At 43.4% G+C, this 24,080-nt stretch overlaps 1 protein-coding gene across 2 annotated transcripts in view; it reads left to right on the top strand.

The window, feature by feature from the left end:
• GRIA1 (glutamate ionotropic receptor AMPA type subunit 1) overlaps nucleotides 1-24,080 on the top strand; it is a 392,988-nt gene that overhangs the window by 218,070 nt on the left and 150,838 nt on the right. For both annotated transcript variants that reach the window (XM_004696740.2, XM_004696739.2), the window contains exon 5: nucleotides 763-816. In XM_004696740.2, the coding sequence (XP_004696797.1) occupies nucleotides 763-816 (54 nt within the window). The remainder of the gene's footprint in view (nucleotides 1-762; nucleotides 817-24,080) is intronic.

Genomic DNA, 24,080 nt, shown 5'->3' with positions numbered 1-24,080 from the left:
GACATTTTTTCCTACTGCCCAAATCTGGAGACACCAGGCACTCAGAACAGAGGGCTGACTGGGGATCCAAGTGCTCAACAAGCATCAGGTTGAAAGGCTCAAAACAGTCAGGTTCCCCAGTGGCCCCGAACAAGTCGTTTACCCTCTTGGGCCTCAACTTCCCATCTGTAGAGTGATTAGTTGGATCTGGTCATCTTAACATTCCCCTCCAGCTTCTGGGTTAAGCAATGCACTTGTGCCTGTGTACACCTATCCAATTCAGGGAGAAAGGTACAAAACTGCATCAGAACATGAAGCTGCATCTAAGCACTGTTCATGCAAAGAGTTGAAGGTCAAGAACTAGGGTGTCAATTGTCCACCAACCCATCCACCTATCCACCACCTGCCTAGCAAAGTGGCAAGTGTTGTCATGACAATGAAAGGGATATAATGCAGCATTAGCTCCTCACTAAGGGAAGAATCTTCATGTCCAGGGAAAGCTTTATAGAGAAAGGAGTACACTAAGGTGAGTATTTCACCTTTGGGTCCTTGGGACTGTGGTAAAATCACTCTACCTCTGCCTGATTCCAAATCCTGGCACCTGCCACTTTATAGCTGAGTGATCTTAGGAAGCCTCTGTTCTTATTCTAGAATGTGCTTTCTTCCACGATACATTGGGATACTATAGGAGGAGCACTTAGAACAGAGCTCGAAATTAATCTTAGTTGCTATTATCATTGCTGTTGTTATTGTTGACAAATCCTTTCCCTTTGTATTTTGTAGATTATAAAGCTAGAGAAGAATGGCATTGGCTACCACTACATCCTTGCTAATCTGGTGAGTAGAGCACAGCAGGCTCTCAGCTCAGGGCCCTTGTGCATGAGCCTCTAACTTGCTTCCATATTCACAAACTGGTGTGCATTTTATGATGCAAAGAACCTTATTACGTAACTTCAGCCTTGGAGAAAGTTCCTCCCACTCCTCCTTCTCCACTTGTCAAATGACCACACAGAGTTAGTGTGCTCCTGGGATTCAGCGTGCCTGTAGGCAGGTCTTCCACAGTCATCATAACTTCAGTCACTCAACTTTGTAACATGGTCAAAATCACCACATCTTTGAATGCCTATGAGATGTTTGCACCACACTGCTTTGAGCCTCTAGTTTGACACAATGATAGTCTGTGATTGTTCCTGATGCGGCTAGTTAGCATGCAGTCGATGCTGACTCCTGGTTTCCATGTGTACAAAGTGCAATTATGTGTCATAGTGTTTTGAAGACTGTGACCTTTCAAAAGAACATCACCAAGTCTGTCTTCGAAGGTGCCTCTGAGTGGGTTTAAACTACCAATATTTGGGTTAGTAGTTGAGCATTTACTTTACCATTTATGCCACCTATCCTATTTTTTTTTTGAACATTTTATTGGGAGCTCTTAAAACATTCCATACATCAATTGTATCAAGCATATTTGTACTTATGTTGCCATCATTATTTCCAAAACATTTTCTACTTGAGCCCTTGGTATAAGCTCCTCTATTTTCCTCTCCCTTACCCACACTCCCACCCTTGTGAATCCTTGATCAATTATATATTGTTTCATTTATTTATTTATTTATTTCATCTTTTGCACTGCATCACCCACAGTTCTATTATCCGTCCCCTTTGGGGGTGTCTACATATCCAATTTTGTGATGGGTTCCCCCTTTCTCCCCCTTCCCCCTCCCCAACCATCCCCCTACCCTCATGATATCGCTACTCCCACTACTGTTCCTGAGGAGTTTATCTGACCTGAATTCCATGTGTTGAGAGCTCTAATCTGTACAATGTGTGTTCTCCAGTCTAGTCAAATTTGTAAGGTAGAACTGGGTCATGGTAGTGGTGGGAAGTAAGCATTTAGGAACCAGAGGAATGATGTGGGATTCCTTGGTGCTACACTGCACCTTGGTTGAATCATCCCTTCCTGATAACCCTTATGTCGGGGGATATCCAATTATCTACAGATGGGCTTTGGGTCTCCACTCCAAAACCACTGACTCACATCAATATAGTTGTTTATTTTGGATCTTTTAATACCTGATACCTGATCCTATTGAAACCTCATTATCACACAGGCTGGTGTGCTTCATCCATGTGGGCTTTGTTGCTTCCCTGCTGGATGGCTGTTTGTTTAACTTCAAGTCTTTAAGACCACAGTCACTATATCTTTTGATAGCCAGGCACCATCCATTCTCTTCACCACATTTGCCTCTATACCCATTTTGTCCTCAGCAATCTGATCATGTCAGGAAGGTGAGTATCAAAGAGTGCCAGGTTATCAGAACAAAGTGTTTCTGTGCTAAGGAAGGCCTGTGTAGAGGCCCAAAGTCCATCTGCTATCTTAATACTTAACATGTAAATATATGCACATTGGTCTCTATCCCTTTCATTATAAAGTACTATGTTTACATATATACATGCCTATAGCTCTACCTCTATAAATAGCTTTTGCCTCCTAGTTCTTTCCTCTGCTTCCTTTCACCTTCCTCTTATCCTGCTATCATGTTTACCCTCCATTCAGCTCTCAGTAATTCCTCTCGGATATATTGCACTTGATTAAGCCCCACCAGGCATTGTACACGCCCTCCTTGCCATCAATTTTAGATCTCTTGTTATTCCCTTAGCTCTGAGTTTGTTGGCTCCCCACTCGCCCTCCAAACCCCCTCTTCTGTCATGTCCCTTCAGAACTTCTGGTCCCTTTGTTTTCTCCTCAGGATTATTCATCCTGCCTATCTTATATAGACAAACATAGACATACCCTACTCTTGACAGTTCATATCAATGGAATTATACAATGCATAGCCCTTTGTGACTATGCAGTGCTTTCCAGCACCATCCATGTTGTAGCATGTGTCAGCACCTCACTCTTTTTTATCACCAAATAACATTCCATTGCTTGGACACACTTCCTTTTGTTTAACCATGTATCAGTGGATGGACATTCTGATTGTTTCCACTTTTTGACTACAATTAATAATGCTGCTATGAGTGTGTGAGGGTCAAAAGAAGAGGCTATAAATAGAGGACCAATACACTTTACCTAACCTTAAGTTCTGCCCTTGTTTTTCTGGCCTGGTATCCAGTGCTAGACAGATTCTTACTGTACCCTCCTTTCCTCTTCAAATTTTCTTCTCCTTGGTCATTCCAGCATTTCAAGGTTAAGACTGGTAGCAGAGCATACCAACTGTGATAGATTAATTTAGACAGAGTGTCCCTGGGTGGTGAAAACTGTCAATGAAATCAGCTGCTAAACAAAAGGTTGGTGGTTCAAGTTCACCGAGATGCACCTTGGGAAAAATGAAAACAAAGGTTTGGTGGTGATCTACTTCCAAAAAAAAAAAAAAATCGATAGAAGCCCTACAGAGCACAGTCTTCTTTGACATACAGGGTGGGTAGAGGAATGGGGCTTCCAAAATGTTATGAAAAAAATCTATTATCTTTCATTCTCTTTTCCCAGGAACGCCTTGAAGCCTTCCTTGTACATGATTTGGAGTCAACTCCACAGCCTCTGAGGCCAATGAAATTTAGATTCAGATGTTAAGGGCCCAGAGGCGTTTGTATTTTAAATGGTGGTAATGTTCTAGAGACTTGTTTTCCCCAAAGGAGACATTGTTGTGAGGAGCGAGCCCTGGCACCGCCAGGACCCAGATCTTCAGTGCTAGACTCCACCTAAAGCTCATTTACTTGTAGGGAAATAGAAACATCCAGAGGGTCTGACTTAACCAAGGTCATACAGCAAGTCTGTGATCAAACCATACCTAGCATGGGTAGCTGGCAGCATCCAATGTCTTTCCCATTATTCTAGGATATCTCTTGGCACCAACCTTGTGGATGCCCTGCTGTTAAAGAATGCACACACCCAGGGTGAGGACATGTATAATTACCTCTCGGGGGAGGATAGAAATTACACATCAGTATCCTCAAAGCCACTGAATGACCCCAGGTAATTACATTGCCCATCCTCATCTGTTGCCCAGCGACCTCTCCGTCACAGCACCACTAAGCAGCCCTTTGGCTTTCTGTCTCCTTCTAACCTGCATTTTTCTTCTTCTGACCTAATGAGCTCTCAAACCCTTACAACTGCCAGCTAATAAGAGGCAAATTGCATATGCCATCCCAAAACAAAAGACTTGCATGTTCCAATAGATTAGTTGATAATTAGGCTTCAAATGACTAATTAATTCCAGTTTGAAACATAGTCGGGTGTGTGGTCAGTGTTTCTCTTCCCCCTTCAGAGGCATAACGCAATTTATAAGATGCTAATTTTTAGAAATTCTGCCTCATAATTAGCCTGCTGTTGCAGGGATTGACCCCTCTTTGAGAGTGTTTGTGATGAGGGTGTAATGATAGAGGAAGACACCACGGAAGCCTCTGAAAGGTCTAAGCCCAGAACGGGCTACACTTGTGTTTTGTAGTTCTTTCCATCCCTGCCAGATGCCTGACCTTCAAAGTCGCCAGCAGCCTGCCCTGGCAGCAGTGCTTTGGAGTCTGCTGGGAAAAAGGAAGAAGGAGATGACTGGACTGATGATTGAAACAACAGCATTTTGAAAAGAAAGAGTTTAAATAAAATAAAAAAGCACCTTGCTTTTGTCCAGAAACTCTTCTGTGGTCTTGGGTAACCTGAGACTTCCTCGGCTCTCGGTTTCCTCATCCATCACGTAGGCACAGCAGCTCCTGCTGTAGCTGCTCGCAGTGTCATTGATGGAGAGCCAACATGTTGACAAATCGTTGCATGCTTCTTGTTGTTGTTGTTAGGTGCATATCAAGTTAGCTCTGACCCATGGTGACCCCGTGCTCAACAGAATCAGCAACTTAACCTGTCACTCTTCACCAAATTCACAATGAAAAATTAAACACACACACACACACACACACACACACACACGACCTGTAGACTCCTGTAATGTGTCTTCAGAGTCTGTTTGGAAAGCATGCACTAACAATTAAATGCTTTTTGTCATTGGGGTTACAAACACAAATACCCAAATCATGAAGCAAATAAAATATCATTGAAACACATAAAAGCACAGCATTTTTAAAGTTTTAGAGAGAATTAGCTGACCTCTGAGAATTCAAACAAGGCCCTGTCGGCCCAGGTTGAAAATGCTAAAATGTTGCTTGCTCCTCAGTGTGGGCCACATGGAACCTCCTGGGAGAGCATTACAGCACTGGCTCCCAATGACACTCCAATAGCAGCATGCTCCCAGAATTCTCCTGAGGTCACCAAAGTGGAATTCGTCATCCCCATTATGCAGATGTGAGAACCAAGGCTCACAGATGTTAATGACTAAAGCACAAATGAGGATGCAAATAGAGTTCAGCTTGGAGGACTCTGAGGAAAGCCAAGCAACATGGGTGCCAGAAGAGGAAGACCAGCTGAACTCATGCCGAGCTTCTAGAGTTCCTTCAACCTTAAGAGATCATAGCAATAGTCACGATGTCAATTTCTGCGATTGGCCTCATGGCTGCTATTTCCAAAATCAATGAAAAAGCCTTAGGTGTATACCCATTAAATCCTCAAAGTTGCTCTCTAGATAAAGAGGATTCTCCTTTTTCCAGTTGAAGAAACTGAGGTTCAAAAAAGTTAAGTGACTTGTCTAAGGTCACAACGTTTACAAAGTGGTAGAGTTCAGCTTCCCCTCCAAGTCTCTATCTGCAAAGACTACGTTTTCACAACTGTGCCATTGTATCCACTGAGCATGGGGTGGGGGTGGGGGGTGTGGGAGAGACTATTAACAAGCTGGCTTAAGTGTCAATCTCATCTACATGCCAGCCGTAACGTGTAATTCCAGCTCAGGTTCTCAAATTCCTATTGGACACCTTTTTGGTTATCCATCCATGGGATTCATTATTATCATTATTTCCAGTAGTTAAGGACACAGAGAGAGAGTAACTGTGGCGGCAGGGCATCCGATAAGTACAAGGTGTGGAGGCCCTGGCTTAGCTCCTCTGACTCCCAATTGTTGCAAGGCCGAGGTCACCCATGCCTCCGCTCTCCGTCTTTTCCATATTCGCACAGCAACCATTCCTCCCGGCACTCCACTTCTCTGCTGGGTTCAAAAATGTGTTGCCATGGCCACAGAGGACTCGCAAACAATACAAACAGGATTGTAGGGGCGTATTAGGGAAGGTAACGGGCTAGCACAAGTCAGGAGAAATAAGCAGGAAGGACACAGCTGTACACACTGTGCACCATTAGCAGCCACATCTCTGTTTCTGGTCCTCAGCCTCTCAGCTAAGTGGTACCTTGACCTCTGCCTCCATGGGCCAGTCTCCCATTCTAATAGCCTTGGCCTTCCTCTGTTATGTCTTTTGGTCTCCTGCCCTCCACCTAGTCTCAGCCTGGCTCCTGTGCCCTGTCCCATGACCTCCATGCCACAGCTTCTGGTGCCTCGAGTCTCAGCCTCCATCACTCAGAGAACTTGGACATGCTCCCCTGGTGGCTCTTCTTCTAATGGTCCAAGGTTTCCCCTGTGTATTTCTCAATACTCAGAGGAATGGCTTTGATGGGGATTTGATATTTTTTGTCTTTCAACAGATATAGCCCCAGGAAAATAAAGGGTGATAAATTGATCCATACCCTTGCTAAGGTAGAAGTGTAATCTCATCTTAATTGTGTCCATTATCATAGTAGGGAACTCATTCTAAAATGGGATTATAGCCACAGGCATAGAGGCTCCACTATATTGTGCATCACATAAGGGACTGTGGCTAGCAGGGCCATATTAATCGCCAACATCTCATCCTAGTTCAAATTAGGGCATTTGGAACAAGGAAGTCAGCCATGTCCACCTTGTGGTTGAAGATGATTTCCTGTGAAATGAGTCACAAACTCTGGTCCATGTGGTAGTAATTCGAGGCCCTGCTCTGTGTGGCCGCCCTCTGTCAGATCAGCCCTGTGAAGAAACTAGTCCTTGGTCTCCTGTTCCCTGTGGTGCAAAATCTGCCCGCGCCTTCTGGAAAGCTGAGCTTTACCCACTGCCTTCTCGATGCCTCTCTTCCCACTGTCACAGCGCCGCACATAGCCCTGTTTGATTGCTGTACCTGGTGAGGGGGTGGCACCGTAGGTGGGCAGGGTGGCTCTAGGATCAGACAGACTCAAGACAGCATTCTGGTTCCATGCTTACCCACTGTGACAGCCCTCCAGTCGCCCACCATCTCTGAGAGCAGTATGTGCCTGGCTCTTTAGTGTCTCCCCTCCCCATGTCTCCACTCTCTTTGGGTTCACAGTAAGTGTGTGAGGAAGGGAGGGAGGGAGACAGGGAGGGAGACTGAGAGAGAGAGAGAGAGAAGCAAGCTCAGAAGTTATGTTCCTTCCTCCCTTGGAAGAGACTCTTCTCCCTGATGGGATCAGTCAGGTATTCACCTCCCACAAGCCTCCCCTCTCCCCCTCGGCTTGCTCCTCATTCTTCCTAGCAGTTGGACCCCTTCATAATCACCAGAGCCTCTAGAAAGAAAAGTGTGTGTGGGCATAAAGGCAAGCCCAAGACCTCAAAGTACTGCACCCCATCAGGTAAGGCAGGGCCTTGAGCTCTGTTATACCCACGCCCCTGTGCCCTTCCCATCTTGGCATGCTACACCCTCCAAGGCTCTTGCAAGTGGAATTAGAGCTTCCTCTTCTGAGTCAGAAAACAGGGGCTCGAGCTGTTGAAATAACATTTGGGGGGGTCATTTGGTAAAGCTAGAATTTGAACTCTACCATCTCTGATGGCAGCGAGAAGGCCTTTTCACTGCTCAAATCAGAGATACGTTTATCATTCTTAGGACTGTTACTATAACTGAGCAAACTGAGAAGCAAACCCTCTTCCCTCAAATTCTGGCATAGCCACCTATTAGCTGGGTGACACTGGGCAAGTCACTACACTTCTTTGGATCTCCTCATCTATAAACAGGCTGTTGATACACACCTCACAAGATAAAGGTTAAATTAATCAATGGATGTGAATTTTTAGAGCAGTGTGTACACCAGAAGCCAGCTATGATACTACCTGACACAGACTCATTCGCCAGCAAACCGTTTTTTTCCTCTCGAGGGCCTCAATGTTGTAGAGAACTGGCACAATGCTTTCAAAAGGGATCATTCATCCAGAGAAGTTTTCTCACTGTGCAGTTGAGGGTTCTACTTTTTCTGCCTCTCTCTGCAGTTCTGAAGACACACTCGCTCCCTTCATTGTAAGGCAGAGGCTGCCCCATTAATCTCAGGCACTCTGTGGGTGCCTCCTTTGCTTTTGCAAACTGCACACACCTCAGTGGATTTATATTGGCCCTCAAGCCTCTCGCTACTGGGCAAATGTCCTGAGGGCCACTGTAGATGGGCAAGACAGTGGCAGTAATTGATCTGACTGAGAAGGGAACCCCACCCCACCCCCCCACCCCCCGCTTCCACCAGCTAAAAAGCAGAGGGTCCCTTAACACACAATTTTAGCAAGCAGTTCATGTTAACAGGAAGGTTTATTTATTTATTTTACTGATCTCTCTTTTGAAGATAGAAAAGTAATTACATTAGCCAGGGCAAGAATTTCAGGGTGTTGATCACCCTGTGACTATTGGCTCAAGAAGCAAACTGGCTGTTTCAGAACCCTGGAAAATGGCTTACCCCCTCTGTCTCAGTTTCCCCCTTGGTGAAACCATGTGTAAGAGTTGAGTCCTTAGGGTTAAAATGAGATAATGCATACAAAGTGACAAGCACTGTTGTGGACGCGCAGAAGAGCACAAGAACTGTTGGCTATTGTTGTTATTGTATATTATTCCTATTTCTGTGGAGGCGAGTTTGACTCACAGCAACCTCAAGTTACAGAGTAGAACTGTTCCCATATACAGGGTAGAACGAACTGCCCGTGGCTTTCTGAGACTGTGACCTTTGCTGGGAATAGAAAGCCTTGTCCTTCTCCCCAGGTGTCCCCAGCTGAACTCAAAACATTGCCACTACTGTCTCTCATTTGGGTACGATTTTGCTTTCGGCTTCTCGAGGCGGCAGGTAGACTGGATCAGCTCATCTTAAGCTGAGGAACACTGGGGCCAGCGGTCCCTCTTGCGTTGCACTCAGGTCCACAACCAAAGGGTTCAGACGTTTGGCTTTGTCAAGCCTTTCTCCTGAGTGGCTCCAGGAAGAGCTGAGAAGGTGGTCTATGAGGGACTCAGGAAATGAATGGGTCCCGTTGAGTTTGGCTGAGACACACACGTGCCAAAATGCTCTATGATCCCGAGGGACTGCTAGACATATCATCATTCTCTCCTTGTTCTTCATCTTACTAGGAAAAGGCTCCTTTGTGCAATCCTGCTTTCTAGATTCTTGGGGATGAGATGATAAGAAAATTGAGAAAACTCAAATCAAACAAATAAAAAAATACCCACTGCCATTGAGTCTACTCGGATTCATAGTGACCCTATAGGATGAGGAGGGCTGTCCCTGTGAGGTTCGAAGACGGTACATCTTTATGGAGTAGAAAGCCTGATCTTTCTCGCTCAGAGCAGCTGGTAGTTTCAAACTGCCAGCCTTGCAGTTAGCAGCCCAGCTCATAACCGTCAGGACACCAGGACTCCCAGAGGATTAAGTGGCAAGGGTTAAAGTCGGTCAGGGGATTTTCCTGTGGGGTTATTCTTTACACACAGAAATTCCAGGTCTTTCAAAGAGTTGGTTTAAGATTGGTTTGGAAAGGAACCAAGATCTTGAACTATCCAGAGACAGGGCTAGGTGGAATGATGTAAAGAAAGTCCTGCTTCCCCGGCCAGCTCCACCTTTTCTGCAAAATTCTTCGACCAAATCTAGCAAGCTTTTTCCAGAAGAATGGCAGCATGGTTGGTTTGCCTTTCAGGAACAATGTTACAACATGAGGAACTTGGCAGAAAGCAGGGAAGTTGACAAGTATTCCTCCATGCGTCGGCACCAGAGATCACCTCCCTCTCAGCTGGCCACTCCCTGCCCCTCCTCCCAGATGCCGAAAAATTGTTCTCCCTGAGGGTCAGAGAGAAGTGTTATGTTGAAGACGATGGTTACCACAATTCTAGGACTTGTTTAAATTTTTTTTTTTCATTTGGTCCTCATAGCACTCAAGGGAAACAGAAAATTGGACAACATCCACATCCCATTATATAAATCATAGCATTGATGCAAATGGAGAGTAGACCAAAGTCACCCCTGCAGAGTGGTGAAAGACCTGCATCTGGGTAGATCTGTAAATAGTCGGACTTGCATTTTATGCTGTGGGGTGATAGTGAGGCGTGGAATTCAGATCCGCTTCTTTGTGACTGTGCATGAATCGTTTAACCTTTCCAAGCTTCCCCTTCCACCGCCCTCTGTCAGTGTGGAGTACTGCGATGGCTTGAGGATTGCACTGACGCTGACAACCATACCAGTGATATTTCAAATATCAGCAATGTCAGCCCAGGTTTCACTGGACTGTCTAGACTAAGCTAGACTAGGAAGAAAGATCTGGAGATCTACTTCTGAAGATGTCCCAAGGAAAGCCCCAGGGATAACAGCAGCACACTATCTTTAGTGCGGGAAGATGAGCCAGAGCCAGCTTGCTAGCGACAAACAGCAAAAACAGCAACAAGCCTCCATTTGCTTAGCTCTTATATGGGTTTAATGTCATTATTTACCACCCTAAAGAGCGAGAGTATCGCCATGTGAAATGCTAACTCTATGTAAAGTATGTAACACCGTTCCTGGCCTAAGCAAGTGTTTTATAAAGGATGATGACAACTGCTGTCCCTGCTGTGGCTGTAATGGTGACCGGAGGAAGAATAACATTAGTAACTCCAGCCACTGTTGTCACCAGCGTTGGAATATATCCTGTGCTATACAAGGAAACACATGGGGGTGTCTCAACTCCCAGGAAGTAGTTAGCCAGGATGAAGGAGGAAAGGGTTTGCTCCATAGCATGGAGGAGGTCATAGGCAGGCATGGCCTACTGCACTGATTCTCCAGAACATCCCCTGAGCTTGCTCAGAGCAGGGAATCCAGCAAAAGGAAAGGGTCCCATCATGCAGGTGGCTCTCATCTCATTTTGTAATTGTGTGGATCTCTTAACTTCCCTTCTTCCCTTCTTCTCTCTCCCATGATCTTATAGCCCTGGTCCCTCTTTTCCTCTCTTCTTTTGTTCTTCCTTCAAATATGGAAAGGGGTCTCTGGGTGGTGCCAATGGTGACTGTTCGTGGCTGCTCTCTAGAAGGATGGAGGTTTGAGTTCACCCAGAAGGAACTCCGAACAAGAGGTTGGTTATGCACTCCTGACAGTACAGTCACGGAACACCTCAGCAACCTCATTTTACCCTGACACACATGACTAAGAGTTGTCTGCGTGGCAACTGTCTTTTGTTTGGTTGTTTATTGTCATGTTCCTGACACTGTGCTAAGCGTGTGAGGGACACGGTGCCCCGGGGAACAAGGGACTCTGGGTGAGGATGCACTCATACTATGATGCATATGAACTCATTTAATTCTCACAGCAGCCCCTCCTTTAAAGCAGTGATGCTGAAGCTCAAGGTCACACAGCAAGGAACCATCCATTCTCATCCAGACCAGTGGAATGTGGACCATAGAACTCAGACTCTGGACCCTGAAACCCTAGATTCAAATCTCAGTTCAAGGATGGATGGTTCCTTAATACATCAGCTTCTGTCGCTCCCATCCTCAATCTCTGCTCCAGAGTGTAGTTATACAATATTAGCCTTTTCTGTGAGACTTTAGTTCCTTGAAAGCAAGGACCAGACCTGCTTTATACTCTGGTATACCCTGTATCTAGGGATGCACTTGGAAATATAAAACTTGAATGAAGAGTATCCAGGATATTTCTTTCTTTAAAGGCTAAAGATGTGTTAATGTTTGGTTTTTATTCATTTTCTTCACTAAGCAAATGGGCACCTACTACATGAATGTTTCTTGACCTGGCATTTCACCAAAAGATGGTTGCCGGATCCTCCTTAGGTGAAAAGGTTTTCACCATTTCGAAGGAAAAATGATATTGGTTTCAAGTCCACCAGAGAGTTCAGTAATCAGGCCCCCTCCAAGCCAAGAAACTACAAAGGGCTGGACTTTGAAGTAACTCTTTGCTCTTTTCCTTAAGTGATCCTGCTCAGCTGCCATCCCTGACTGTAGCCAGTGAGGCCGAACTAAGAGGAGGAGCAAACCCGACAAGCAGCACACCTCTCCATCCTTTGCATCAGCAGCCCACCTGGGGGCCTCTGACTTTCTGCCACAAAGTGTCAGCATTTCCTTCTAAATCCCGAGACTGAGAGAAACTGGTTTGGTGGGAATGAGGCTGGTTTTGGTATTGCTGTGTCAGTAGTGGGCACCGTGTTTAGGAGTACCCGTGCTTCAGCATCAGCAGGTATGCAGGTACACGGCTCTCTGGTTTCAAATGTAATTGGAAAAGCCGGTGCTTCTACTTTGTTCTGATATAAGTAGCACAGCTACAGTTTCTTAGAGGTCATACAAGGGTGAGGATACACTGAAGGTTTTGTAGGCTGAAGCGGATACAACAGGAAAATGTGGACGACTCATGTGGACGCAGGGTATTTGATGACACAAGGATGTCCCCCTCCGGGGAGCGCTCTACACACTCACCTATTACCAAGCATCCGTGTTCATGTGCACACACGTGTGATCACAGAAGCGTACATCAAAGCTGGGCATGCCCTTGAGAGAAAAACCGATCTGTCTCAGAACTTCCCAAGCTTTTTGGTTTGAAACGCTGTTTGCAAATGGAATCTGGAGGAGATGCCCAGTATGTGAAACAGAGAAAAGGCAGAAGTTCCATGGAAGAAATGGGGGCCTAGAACCCCTATCCTTTTGCCTGTCCTCCTTCCAACCCAACCTCTAAAATGCCCTTTTTCAAGAAATGGAGTGGGCAAAATCATCTATCTCCTCGCTGTCCTGCTTTGCTGATAACAAATGAGTGTCTGTTGTCAGATTCTATGGAGTTGGCTTCGACCCAAAAGAACGAAACCCTGCATGTGTCTGCACCATCCTCACGATTGTTTCTAGCCTGAGCCCAGGGATGCAGGCCCTGTGTCAAACCAGCTAGTCACGGGCTCTCCTGTAGGCCAAATGAGTACCTGGAGAGGCAATTGCGCAAAAGCAAACAACACACTAGGTTCACAGACAGGACTGAACTTACAAGCTGATTCTTAAAACTGTGTTCTTGATGATCTGATTTAAAATATACAATACACAAAAGTCAATAAAAAGTTGTCTTTTTCTTAGGTTTGCAAAATAAAAATGGAGATGTCAAGAGGCAATAGGATTGACGTTTATGAGAAAATCTTGAAACAAGTGAGCCAAGACTTGCGTGTTCCTTCATCCAGCAGGTTCCCTTGACCATGCCTCCTGCTCTGGTACCATGCTGTGGACACTGTGGAGATCAAGGGCTTTGCCTTATAGAAACGTACATCCTCTTTGGGTTGATGAGAAAAAGCACCACATTCTCTAAAACACAGCTAGGAGAAGCCTAGGAAGGATAGAAATGAATAAAGATCATTCTGGTTCATCACACACAAATGCCTGTGTTCATAAAAACCTGCTAATTCCCTCTTATTATAAAGATGCAGCCCCTCCCAAGGGTTCCATTTCCAGACAGGAGAGAGATGATTTTGACTGTTTAGACTAAAGCTTACAAGACAGGAGACCACCATGGTTTGAATATAAGCCCTAATCAGTAACCATCAAGCCAATCTTAACTCATGGCAACCACGTGTCAGAACAAAACTGTGCATGGGGTGTTTGATGGCTGAGTTTTTAGAAGTAGATTGCCAGATCTTTCTTTAGACATGCCTCTGGATGGACTCAAACCTCAGATCTTTCTGGCTAACAGCTGAGTTTGCTCATGTTTGTGCCACCTAAAGAGGCCACCCATGTCATTCTAGGGCCGTGCGAACCCTAGAATCTTGTTTCTTATTCCGACAATGAGCTCTGCCCTCTCACTAACTACGGTATACTCAGAGTACACTATTCAACCAAATTCAGCCTCAGTTTTCTAATTGGAAAAATGAGAATGATAATACTTTCTATTGCACAAGGGTTGCCATGGGGACTAGATGAGATAATATAAATAAATCACAGAGCACCATGCCGACTACATAGTACAAGCATGATTCCTGTTAGGACCGATGGTTGTTCTTGTGAAGTTTATTTTAGCGGCACTAGTACCGCCTCCCCTGGACATCAGCCCATTGTTTCTCTCACCTTCCAGAGTACCGAGGCAATAAATCCTCCATCTCTTGCTCATGACAGCCTTTCAGGGGATCAAATGCCTCCTTCACTTACCCTTCTGGCCTTCTATTCTTTTGAGACTGATCGCTGTTTCTTTTTTTAAGCGTTCTGCCTGTAACAGGAGTTCAAACCTCGGGTCCTTGTAAGTGCTCTCTATGGAGCTGTCATGTAAGAATCTATCCAAAGGTTCAAGAAGCCTGGCAGGTTCCATCTCTGCCATTGAGGGAGAAGGAAGTGTGAGTTCTTTGATTGGTTCTAATGTCACATCTTCTGGATCTCAAGGGGGCGAGGTGGAAGGAGTCCCTATCTCAGGACTTACTTAATAAACCTTCTACCTGCATCCCTGTTCCTTGGCACGGCGGATGCTCCCTCTCCCTTCGGGCTTGTGTGGTGTCAGCACAGGCACAATGATGAAGGCTGAACAGCTTGTATGTGACTTTTTGAAAGAATCCCAGAGAAAAGGAAATCCAACTTCGAAGAAAAAGCTTTTCATCCTCTGAAAGCCGTGTGCCCATACACTCATCTCAGGTCCTCTCAGTTTTCTTGCCTGACTCAGTCCCTGGATTTGAAGGAGATCAAATACCATCTAACCCATTTTAACCCAATAACAATGATGATGGTGAACACAAGGATAATAATAACAGTGAGCATTCATTAAGCACTCGCTATGTGCCAGACGCAGTTCTAAGTGTTTAAATGCCTTCATTCTTTGAAACCTTATAACACCCCTCTGATGTAGGTGTTATTCGAACTGCGTTTTGAAGAGCAGAGAGCTGAGCCTAGGAGAGGTTAAATAACCAGAAAGTACACATAATCAGTTCTTTTGTTTCCAGGCACACATGATAATTAATCATCCTAATGATGGCCCAGAGCCTCATCATGGTCCTTAAAGCATTTCCCACATCTTCACAGAGAGAGGAAAGTATGTTCGATGTACTCGTAGTGTTAAGCATCTTTTTTAGGTGTCATAATCATTTGAAATGCCTTTCCATTTTAATCCTTTGAAAATTATAATTGGCACATGATTGATGAAGTGTATTAACTAATGTACTTAGTTGATTGAGTACTTTCATTCCCATTCTGCTCACAGGATGATTGAGCTCAGCACCATTGCCTACAGTGGGCATGTAGTAGACACGAGCTCGAACCCTAGCTGGACCTTGGAAAGCTCTGCTTCCGTACACTTTGGCCATTATTCTCCTCTCTGGACCTCAGTTTCTCTATCCGTTCAATGAATCTGACTTCCAAATTCTTTGTGTCTATATTGATCAGAAGAAGACTTTGTGGCATACAGGGTTACTTGTCAGCAGGGTTACTTGAGGTCAGCAGCTCAAATCCATCAAGCACATTGAAGGGGAAAGCTGAGGCAATCTGCTTCTGTAAATACTTACAGTCTTAGGAACCGAGGAAGCATTTCTACTGGGTCCAATCAAGGTTGCTATGCTTTGGAATCAACTCAATGGTAGTGGTTTTGGTTTTTAGGGGCATAGATTGATCGAGTCAGAAGTTATAGCCTATGGACCAATTGTAATCCGCCACCCGTTTTTGTACAACCCATCAGTTAGGAATGGTTTTTCTAGTTTTAAATAATTGGAAAACAATAAAAAACAGAAGGGTGTTTCATGACATGTGAGGGTTACATCATTCAAATTTCAGGGTCCATAAATAAAGTGTATTGGAACTCCTCTAGGCTAATTCATTCCTGCATTGGCTATGGCTATTCTCAGAGTACGACAGTAGAGTTGGGTAGTTGTGACAGAACCTGACGCTTTGTAAATTCTACCATTTTTACTAACTGATTTTTTACCAAAAGTTTGACAACTGCTAGGATGAAATGTAAGGAGCCCTCCTGACACTGTGGGTCAGCATTCAAACCCACCTGCCACTCTGAAAGAGAAAGAAGATGACCATCTGCTCTTGTAAATTCACTGTTTGAGAAGCCCTACAGAGTGTGACCGTGAGTCAGAATGGATTCAGTGATCGTGGGGTTTCAAGTGGAGGTAGGAGTAGATGTGGAGTAGGTTGACACTAACAGGTTTCAGATAAATCAGAGGTTTTGGAAACAACTAAACCCCAGAAGGTGGATACCCAAGGAACAAATCTAATATGCCCTCCCTCAAATATTCCTGTAAGTCAGATGTCTACTTGGAAGGTGCCTCTTGAGCTCAGTGAGACATTTCATCTGGGCTATTAACTGTGCCAGGTAGAGTGCCAGGTTCTGTGACCCGCTTTGTCTGGGGTTATCTGGGCACAACCTCCTGAAGCTAAGTGGATATGTTCCTCTAAAGGGAGGCAAGGCAACACATTGAGGAAGAAGACAGACTTTATGGTTGGATAAGAGTTGAATTTTTTTTTTTTTTGCTATATGATATCAGGTCTCTGAGTCACAGTTCCTCAATAACGAAACAGTGCTGGATACTCATTCATTCATTGAATTTTAAGTAAGCACCAGGTGTTATTATGCGACTTTACTCCAGTGAAGTCAGGGTGGTTTGAAGGATTGGATGCTGTTGTTGTTAGGCACCACCTAGCCAGCTCCAACTCACAGCAACACAACCAAGCCCAGCCCTGGCCCTTCCCCTCACAATGGTGGCTAGGGTGGGGCCTTTCATTGCAGCCATTTTTTCAAGTCCATGTCATTGAGGGAAGAATAAACAGGAATGTGTATATTCATTATACATAATGCATATGTATACATGTGTATTATGTGAGTATATGTTTATTATATATACATGTATGTATGTGTATGCATATAATATGTGTGTTTGTGTGTATATATATAACCAAACTCACTGACGTTGAGTCAATTCTGATTCAGGACAAACCTATAGATAAGGGTAGAACTGATCCTGTGGGTTTCTAAGACAATTTTACATAAGTAGAAAATACATACATATAGTATTTAATAGAATGGTGGGCATTGGCTACTAAGAGCTCAGAAGATGTTTAAAATAAATCTGGAATGACTATTGCCTAATGACTTAAGTTTTCATTTTTAATTGGCAACAGCTTAAAACTTCTTCAAAAGAGAGTTTGGATCAAGCTATATATAGTGCATAGGAAGTGATAGTTTTGTCATTAATGTCGTTTGAAGTATTCTTATGAGCAATGCTTCTAAAGCTGTGTTTTGGAGGGCACTTAACAGCACCTATTTTCAGTAAAAGAGCCCAAGGGGCACAATGGTTTAAGCATCTGACTACTAACCAGAAATCTATGGTACCAACCCATCCATTATTTCATAGGAAAAAAATTGTGACAATCTATTTCTATAAATATTACCACCTTGGGAACTCTATGAGACAGTCCAACTCTGTTCTATAGGGTCACTATGAGTCATAATCAATTCATTATAATGGGTTTTTATTGGTTTTAGTGTTTTCAATTTGAAATCCAATAGCAAGCTAATCTGGTCTCCTTAAATAGACTGTACCAAAGCTTTAATAAATACAATAACTTCTCTTTCCCTTCTTATCACTGTCACTCTCCCTCCCTTCCAAGGAATTAATAGGTGAGTCTGAACCTGCTAGGATATTTTTTTTTACAAAATCAAACCCAGAGACATGGAGTTGATTTCAATTCATAATGACCTCATATAGAGTTTCCGAGGATGGAAATCTTTACACAAGCCGACAGTCTCACTTTTCTCTCTCATAGAGGATGGTGGGCTTCAAGCACCAAACTTGGGGTTAAAAACAAAATGCCACCACCAGGGTTTCTCAACCAAGGATAGGTTTTTATTTTTAAGTAGTATTACAGAAATAATATATTCCCATGCTAAATAGCATCAAATATTACAGAAGGGTATAAAATGAAAAAAGAAAGCTTGTTCTCTCCCTCCTCACACTTTTTAAACTTTGGCAGTGTTTTCTTCTTCTGCTGGTTACCTCCACACCTCCACCCACTGTGCTACACCTCTTGGGAAACACAATGGATCATCCCACCCTGCCCTCACACCCTTGCCTGCCTCAATGCTTGCTAGTTACCTTCATTTGGAATTCTTCTGAAGATAGCCTTTGTTATTTGACTCTGTGAACCTTGATTTTTTTATTTACTATTCATATTGTAGTTGTCTAATTCCACTGTGTCCTTTCTGGCTAAAGGCCACCCCAAGTGCTGAGGCAGAAGTACCCCTCTGGGTTTCCTTGACTATAGTCTTTATGGCACCAAATTGTCAAGCTCTGATTCTACAGTGCCACTAGGCAGGACAAAATATCAATCAGCCTTTCACCTGCCAGCGAAGTGCAGACCATATTTATCAACCAGGGCCCTTCTTCACCAGCCTTTTTGTTGATTCCAGCTCATAATAACTAAATGGGACAGAAAAAACCTGCTCTATAGGGTTTTCTTTCTTTCTTTCTTTTTTGGATGCTGATCAGTCTTTTTATTTTATTTTGCTCTATAGAGTTTTCAAGGCTAACTTTTGTTATTGAATGTATCCAGTAGCAGACAGCCACATTCACAGAACATCTGGAGCTCAAACCACCCATCTGTCAGCTCGCAGCCCAGTGCTTCATCCACTGCACCAGCAGGTCTCCTTTCACCAGCATTAAAGCTTCGCTAAAATACAAATATCTGTTTTTCTCTCCAGCATTGCTCAATAGTCATCCTTGGGTCAGCTATTTTACAAAATCTCCCAAGATAGTGTTCTGTGGGCAACAGCATGTCTCTATACATATAAATTAACATAACACATAGATGAGGGTAAGTAAAAAAGCATTGCAAAGGTTTATACATGCTCAACTTTATTCCAAGCAAAAGACGTTTATGCATGGCTCTGTAATCAATGGATGGCTGCCCACAAATTCTCCCCACATTACACTTACTTGTCTTAGTGTCCTTGGGGTGGGGTTGGGGGTGCTTCAAAAAAAAAGATCAGTCAAAATAGTGGCTTCCAGAGAGAGATACTGTTCCAGTTCAAGTCAAGGTAGAAAGGTCAGGTCCAGCTTCTTGTAACTCTTTCTGGTGAAATTTAAGGGGTCATTTTGATAGATTTTCTCAAAGGACACAGGACAATCATTGGGGTTATTAAGAAGAAGTTATTTTTGTTTATTTGTTTGTTTGTTTGTTTTAAATCATTTTATTGGGGGCTCATACAACTCTTATCACAATCCATACATAAATCCATTGTGTCAAGCACATTTGTACATTTTTTGCCATCATCATTTGCAAAACATTTTCTTTCTACTTAAGCCCTTGGTATCAGCTCCTCATTCTTATCTCTCCCTCTGTGACCCTCCTCCCTCATAAACCCTTGACAGTTTATAAATTATTATTACTTTGTAATGTCTCACACTATCTCACATCTCCCTTCAACCACTTTTCTTTTGTCCATCCTCCAGGGAGGAGGTTATATGTAGATCCTTGTGATCAGTTCCCCATTTCTACCTCACCTTCCCTCCACCCTCCCGGTATCACCACTCTCACCAATGGTTTCGAGGTGTTCATTTGTCCTGGATTCCCTGTGTTTCCAGTTCCTATCTGTACCAGTGTACATCCTCTGGTCTAGCCGATTTTGTAAGGTAGAATTGGGATCATGATAGTGAGGGGGAGGAAGCATTAAAGAACTAGAGGAAAGTTGTATGTTTCATTGTTGCTACACTGCACCCTGAATGGCTCATCTCCTCCCCACAACCCTTCTTTAAAGAGATGTCCAGTTGCCTACTGATGGGCTTTGTATCCCCACTGCCCACTCTCCTTCATTCACAATGATATGAGTCTTGATTCTTTGATGCCTGATACCTGATCCCATCAACACCTCGTGATCACACAGGTTGGTGTGCTTCTTCCATGTGAGCTTTGTTGCTTCTCAGCTAGATGGCCACTTGTTTATCTTCAAGCCTTTAAGACCCCAGAAGCTACTTTTTTTTTTTGATAGCTGGGCACCATCTGCTTTCTTCACCACATTTGCTTATGCACTCGCTTTGTCTTCAGGGGTCATGTTGGGAAGGTGAGCATCGTGGAATGCCAGTTTAATAGAATTAAGTGTTCTTGTATTGAGGGAGTACTTGAGTGGAGACCCAATGTCAATCTGCTACCTTAATACTAAATTTATAAATATATGCACACAGATCTATTTCCCCATCATCATATATAAATATACTTACATATGTACATGTCTTTATCCAGACCTCTATAAATGGCCTTTGCCTCCAAGTTCTTTCCTCTTTTTCTTTTAACTTTCCTCTTGTCCCACTATCATGCTCAGCCTTCATTTGGGTTTCAGTAATTCCTCTCAGTTACATTGCTCTTGATCAAGCCCTCCCAGGCCTCCTATACCCTCCTCACCACCAGTTTTGGATTATTTGTTGTTCCTTTGTCCCTGGGTTTGTTAACACCCACTTCCTGTCCCCCACCTCCTCTCCCATGCCCCACTCCCACTGAACCTTTGGTGGCATTGTTTTCTCCTCCAGATTGCTTATCCTGCCTATCTTATTTAGATCATCCTGCAGATATAAGAAAATAATGAAATAAACTGCCTGGGTAAGAAAAAGACCAGGAAACGTCACTGGTGTTTCCCCCTCATTACTACAGTGCATCTGCTCATTCATTGAAGATGGCATGGGCTACCCTCTGAGGATTTCCTTGGGAAATCTGATCTTATCTACCCTACATCCCAATTCTGGCCCTTCAGAACTTCTCTTTGTTCCCCAAACTCAAAGAACATGTCAAAGGAACAAGATTTGAGTCGCTCCAAGACTAAAAACATTTTGAAGTGGTATAAGCAGCAGCACCCAGAATTCTTCAGAGAAGGATTAGAGAGGATTGGAAATGAAGCCCTCAGACGGGTACAGATCTACATGGACAATCGGACAAGAAGTCACTTCACATTTTGACATTTTTCTTTAATAGAGGTTTCTGTGAGGTAGCAATGCTTTTGGCCTTCCCCATGGAGACAATTACGAGTCATAGTGACCCCATGTGTATCAGAGTAGCACGGTATTCTAGGAGGTTTCAATAAGTAATGTGTGGGGAATTAGATGGCAAGGCTGTTGTGCCTCCGGGTGGATTTAAAGCATCAACCTTTTGGTTTGGAGCCAAGCACTTAACTTTTGCTCCAACCAGGGAACCACTTCCAATTTCCTGGTTGTGATATTGTCCTAGAATTATATAACATACTACTAAGGTGGAAGTTATAGAAGATCCTTCTGTATCATTTCTTGCCTTTGAATATTGAATATGGATCTCTAATTATCTCAGTAAAAATAAGGTTTATCTGAGAACATTCATAAGATATATAAAATATCAGTATATAAATGAAAAATGTTTTTTTTAAAAAAGGTATTTGGGTGTGTCCCACAGCCCACTCATTTTCACTTCAATGACAGCCAGCGCATCCTCTCCCACCCTCCATTCCGAAGTCACACACAGGACCCCATGAAGGGCCGTGAAGATACCAGACAGGAGCTTAACTGCACCAGGAGCTCACCCTTCACCAAGCTCCATTTTAGATGAGAAGCAATCCTTCCACAATGAACAATATCTGGCTACATGAAAAATGGAGGGAGCCTTCATTTCGGGGACCTGGGTGGTCATGCCAAAGAGCTTAGAATACCAGCATCCTGTGGATTAATTTCAGGTTCATTTAACATTCACAGGAGCCTAGCAATGGAGTCTGTTTTGAAGACATGTTTTGCAACATTCAAAACAGTTCAAAGACAGCAGTGACAATCAAACAATATATTTAAGTCTTTAAAAGAATACAATTCATAGTGATGCATATAATATAATATAGTTAGAGCACAAATAAAGCATATTTTGAAAAATACACTAATTATTAAAAATCAACCTCTTTTTTTAATAAAAGAACAAAGAAAATTAGAAAGTGATTTAATAAAACCTTGCTTGATGGGAGTGCTCAGGGGAAAAGAGTGAGTGAGATGACTTTCCTAGTTAACTGTGAACAAATAGTTAACTCTCTTATTTCTCTTTTTTAATGAGGAACACCTTCCTATACTGGTAGAGCTTGGTTTTTTCCAGCATTATGAAGAAATCATGTCTAATAATGATGAGGCCAATTTAGTGATTAAGGAGATTGTGGGGATGCAAGATTATCATGGCCAGCATGCAATCTTACAAGACAAAAGAAAGAAAGAACAAACCCATTGCTTACAAGTCAATTCCAACTCATTGTGACCCTGTAGGACAGAGTAGAACTGCCCCATAAGGTTTATATGGTTGTAATATTTATGCAAGCAGTGCTGTACCCTTCCCTTATGGAACAGCTAATGGATTGGAACCACTGACCTTTCCATTAGGAAAGAAACACTTAATCACTACACTACCCTGGCTCCTGAAGTGTTATGTAGGTGAGAGCATATCAGCTATTATTAGAACATATATTGTTCTCAAGTAATTTCCTAATATTTTTCTTTTACTGCACAACACAATTATGAGCTTGTTTCACTATTATTCTTTGCCTACTCCTTATCAGGAGGGTCCCATTCATTTGAATTTATGTAAGCAAGCTTTGGCTCCACCAGCCTCGCAGGGAGACCTTCTGATGATGGAGTTGAATGGCATGTATGCTTGAACAAATGTTTCCATTTCCTTTGGCCTCTACGATGTTCAAATTGAAGACAGTCAGAAGGAAACACCGAGGAGCTCGTTACCGACTTTCAAGTGACAGAATTTGACTGCAGGAGATAATTTCCATTTCATTCTCTCGATAGTTATTTCGTGAACAAGATGTTCTTTTTAAAGTCTCTAAAAAATATGGGAACTCTCTCAAGTGTGCATTAGCTTTTAACCAGTGGCGGGATGGCGGGGCTGTTCTGTGATAGACTATCTGAGAACACCTACTGGGGAAAGGAAACACAAAAGCAAAACCCAGTTGTTATCGAGTGGATTCCAACTCATGGGGACCCTCGGATATGTGATCGGGATAGGTTTAACATAAACCTATGAGTATCTCTCGACTATTACTTAAGTTTTTGCTTTTAAATGGCAGTAACCTCAAAACACTAGGGAGGTTGTATCAAACTCTATAATGCGTAAGACGATTTTGCAAGGACATTTTGCCCATTCTTGACCTTTTCATTGCACATGCTACTGAGCAGAACTGTGTTCTGTGGTTTTCTTAGCTGTGATCCTCACAGCATCAGATTGGGAGAACTTTCTTCCAAGGTGCTGCTGTGTGGTTTCAAACTGCCAACCTTTAGTTTAGTCCTCAAGTTCCCACCATTTGTAGACCCATGACCTTTACACATTGGATAATAAAAGAAAAAAACAAAGCTACTGCCTTCAAGTTAATTCTGACTCATAGCAAGCCTATAGCACAGAGTAGAACTGTCACATTGGGTTCCAAGTCTGTCATCTTTAAGGAGTAAACTGCTACATTTGTATTCCAGGAGGTCCTGGTGGGTTCAAACAGTACACTTTCCAGTGAGCAGTTGATCACCGAACAACTGCACCACCAGGGCTCTACATCGTGACTGGTAATAGCCACCATCGTTGTTGCTGTTGTTGTTGTTAGGTGCCATCCAGTCAGTTCAGCCTTATCACACTGCGCAGCACTGCACTGTACGCACAGCAGTTCCTCTGCTGGGGCCCACGGTAGCTCTCAATCCATCTCATGGAAGGCCTAATTCTGATTTATTCACTCTCAACAGCTTCCAATATCCTTGTGCAAGTCAGTTTGACTTCTATGAGTTTCTAGACACTGGTCTGTGGGACAAGTTGAGCTCAAAGGATATCTAAAATCACAAGATTCTCCTTTCTGCCAAGTAAAATCATCCACTGGCGTTTGCTGCCTACTGATCATAGTTCCCTTGGTTAATTATCATTCCCACTTGAGGAAAGGCTTGGGCTTTTATTCATTCATTCAACAAATATGTAGTGCATCTCCACTCTGCGCCAAG

Source organism: Echinops telfairi, unplaced genomic scaffold, assembly GCF_000313985.2.
Source record: "Echinops telfairi isolate 266 unplaced genomic scaffold, ASM31398v2 ScPeMD7_7469;HRSCAF=8507_0, whole genome shotgun sequence".
NCBI classification, from domain to species: domain Eukaryota; kingdom Metazoa; phylum Chordata; class Mammalia; order Afrosoricida; family Tenrecidae; genus Echinops; species Echinops telfairi.
This window is presented reverse-complemented; position numbering and strand designations above follow the sequence as displayed.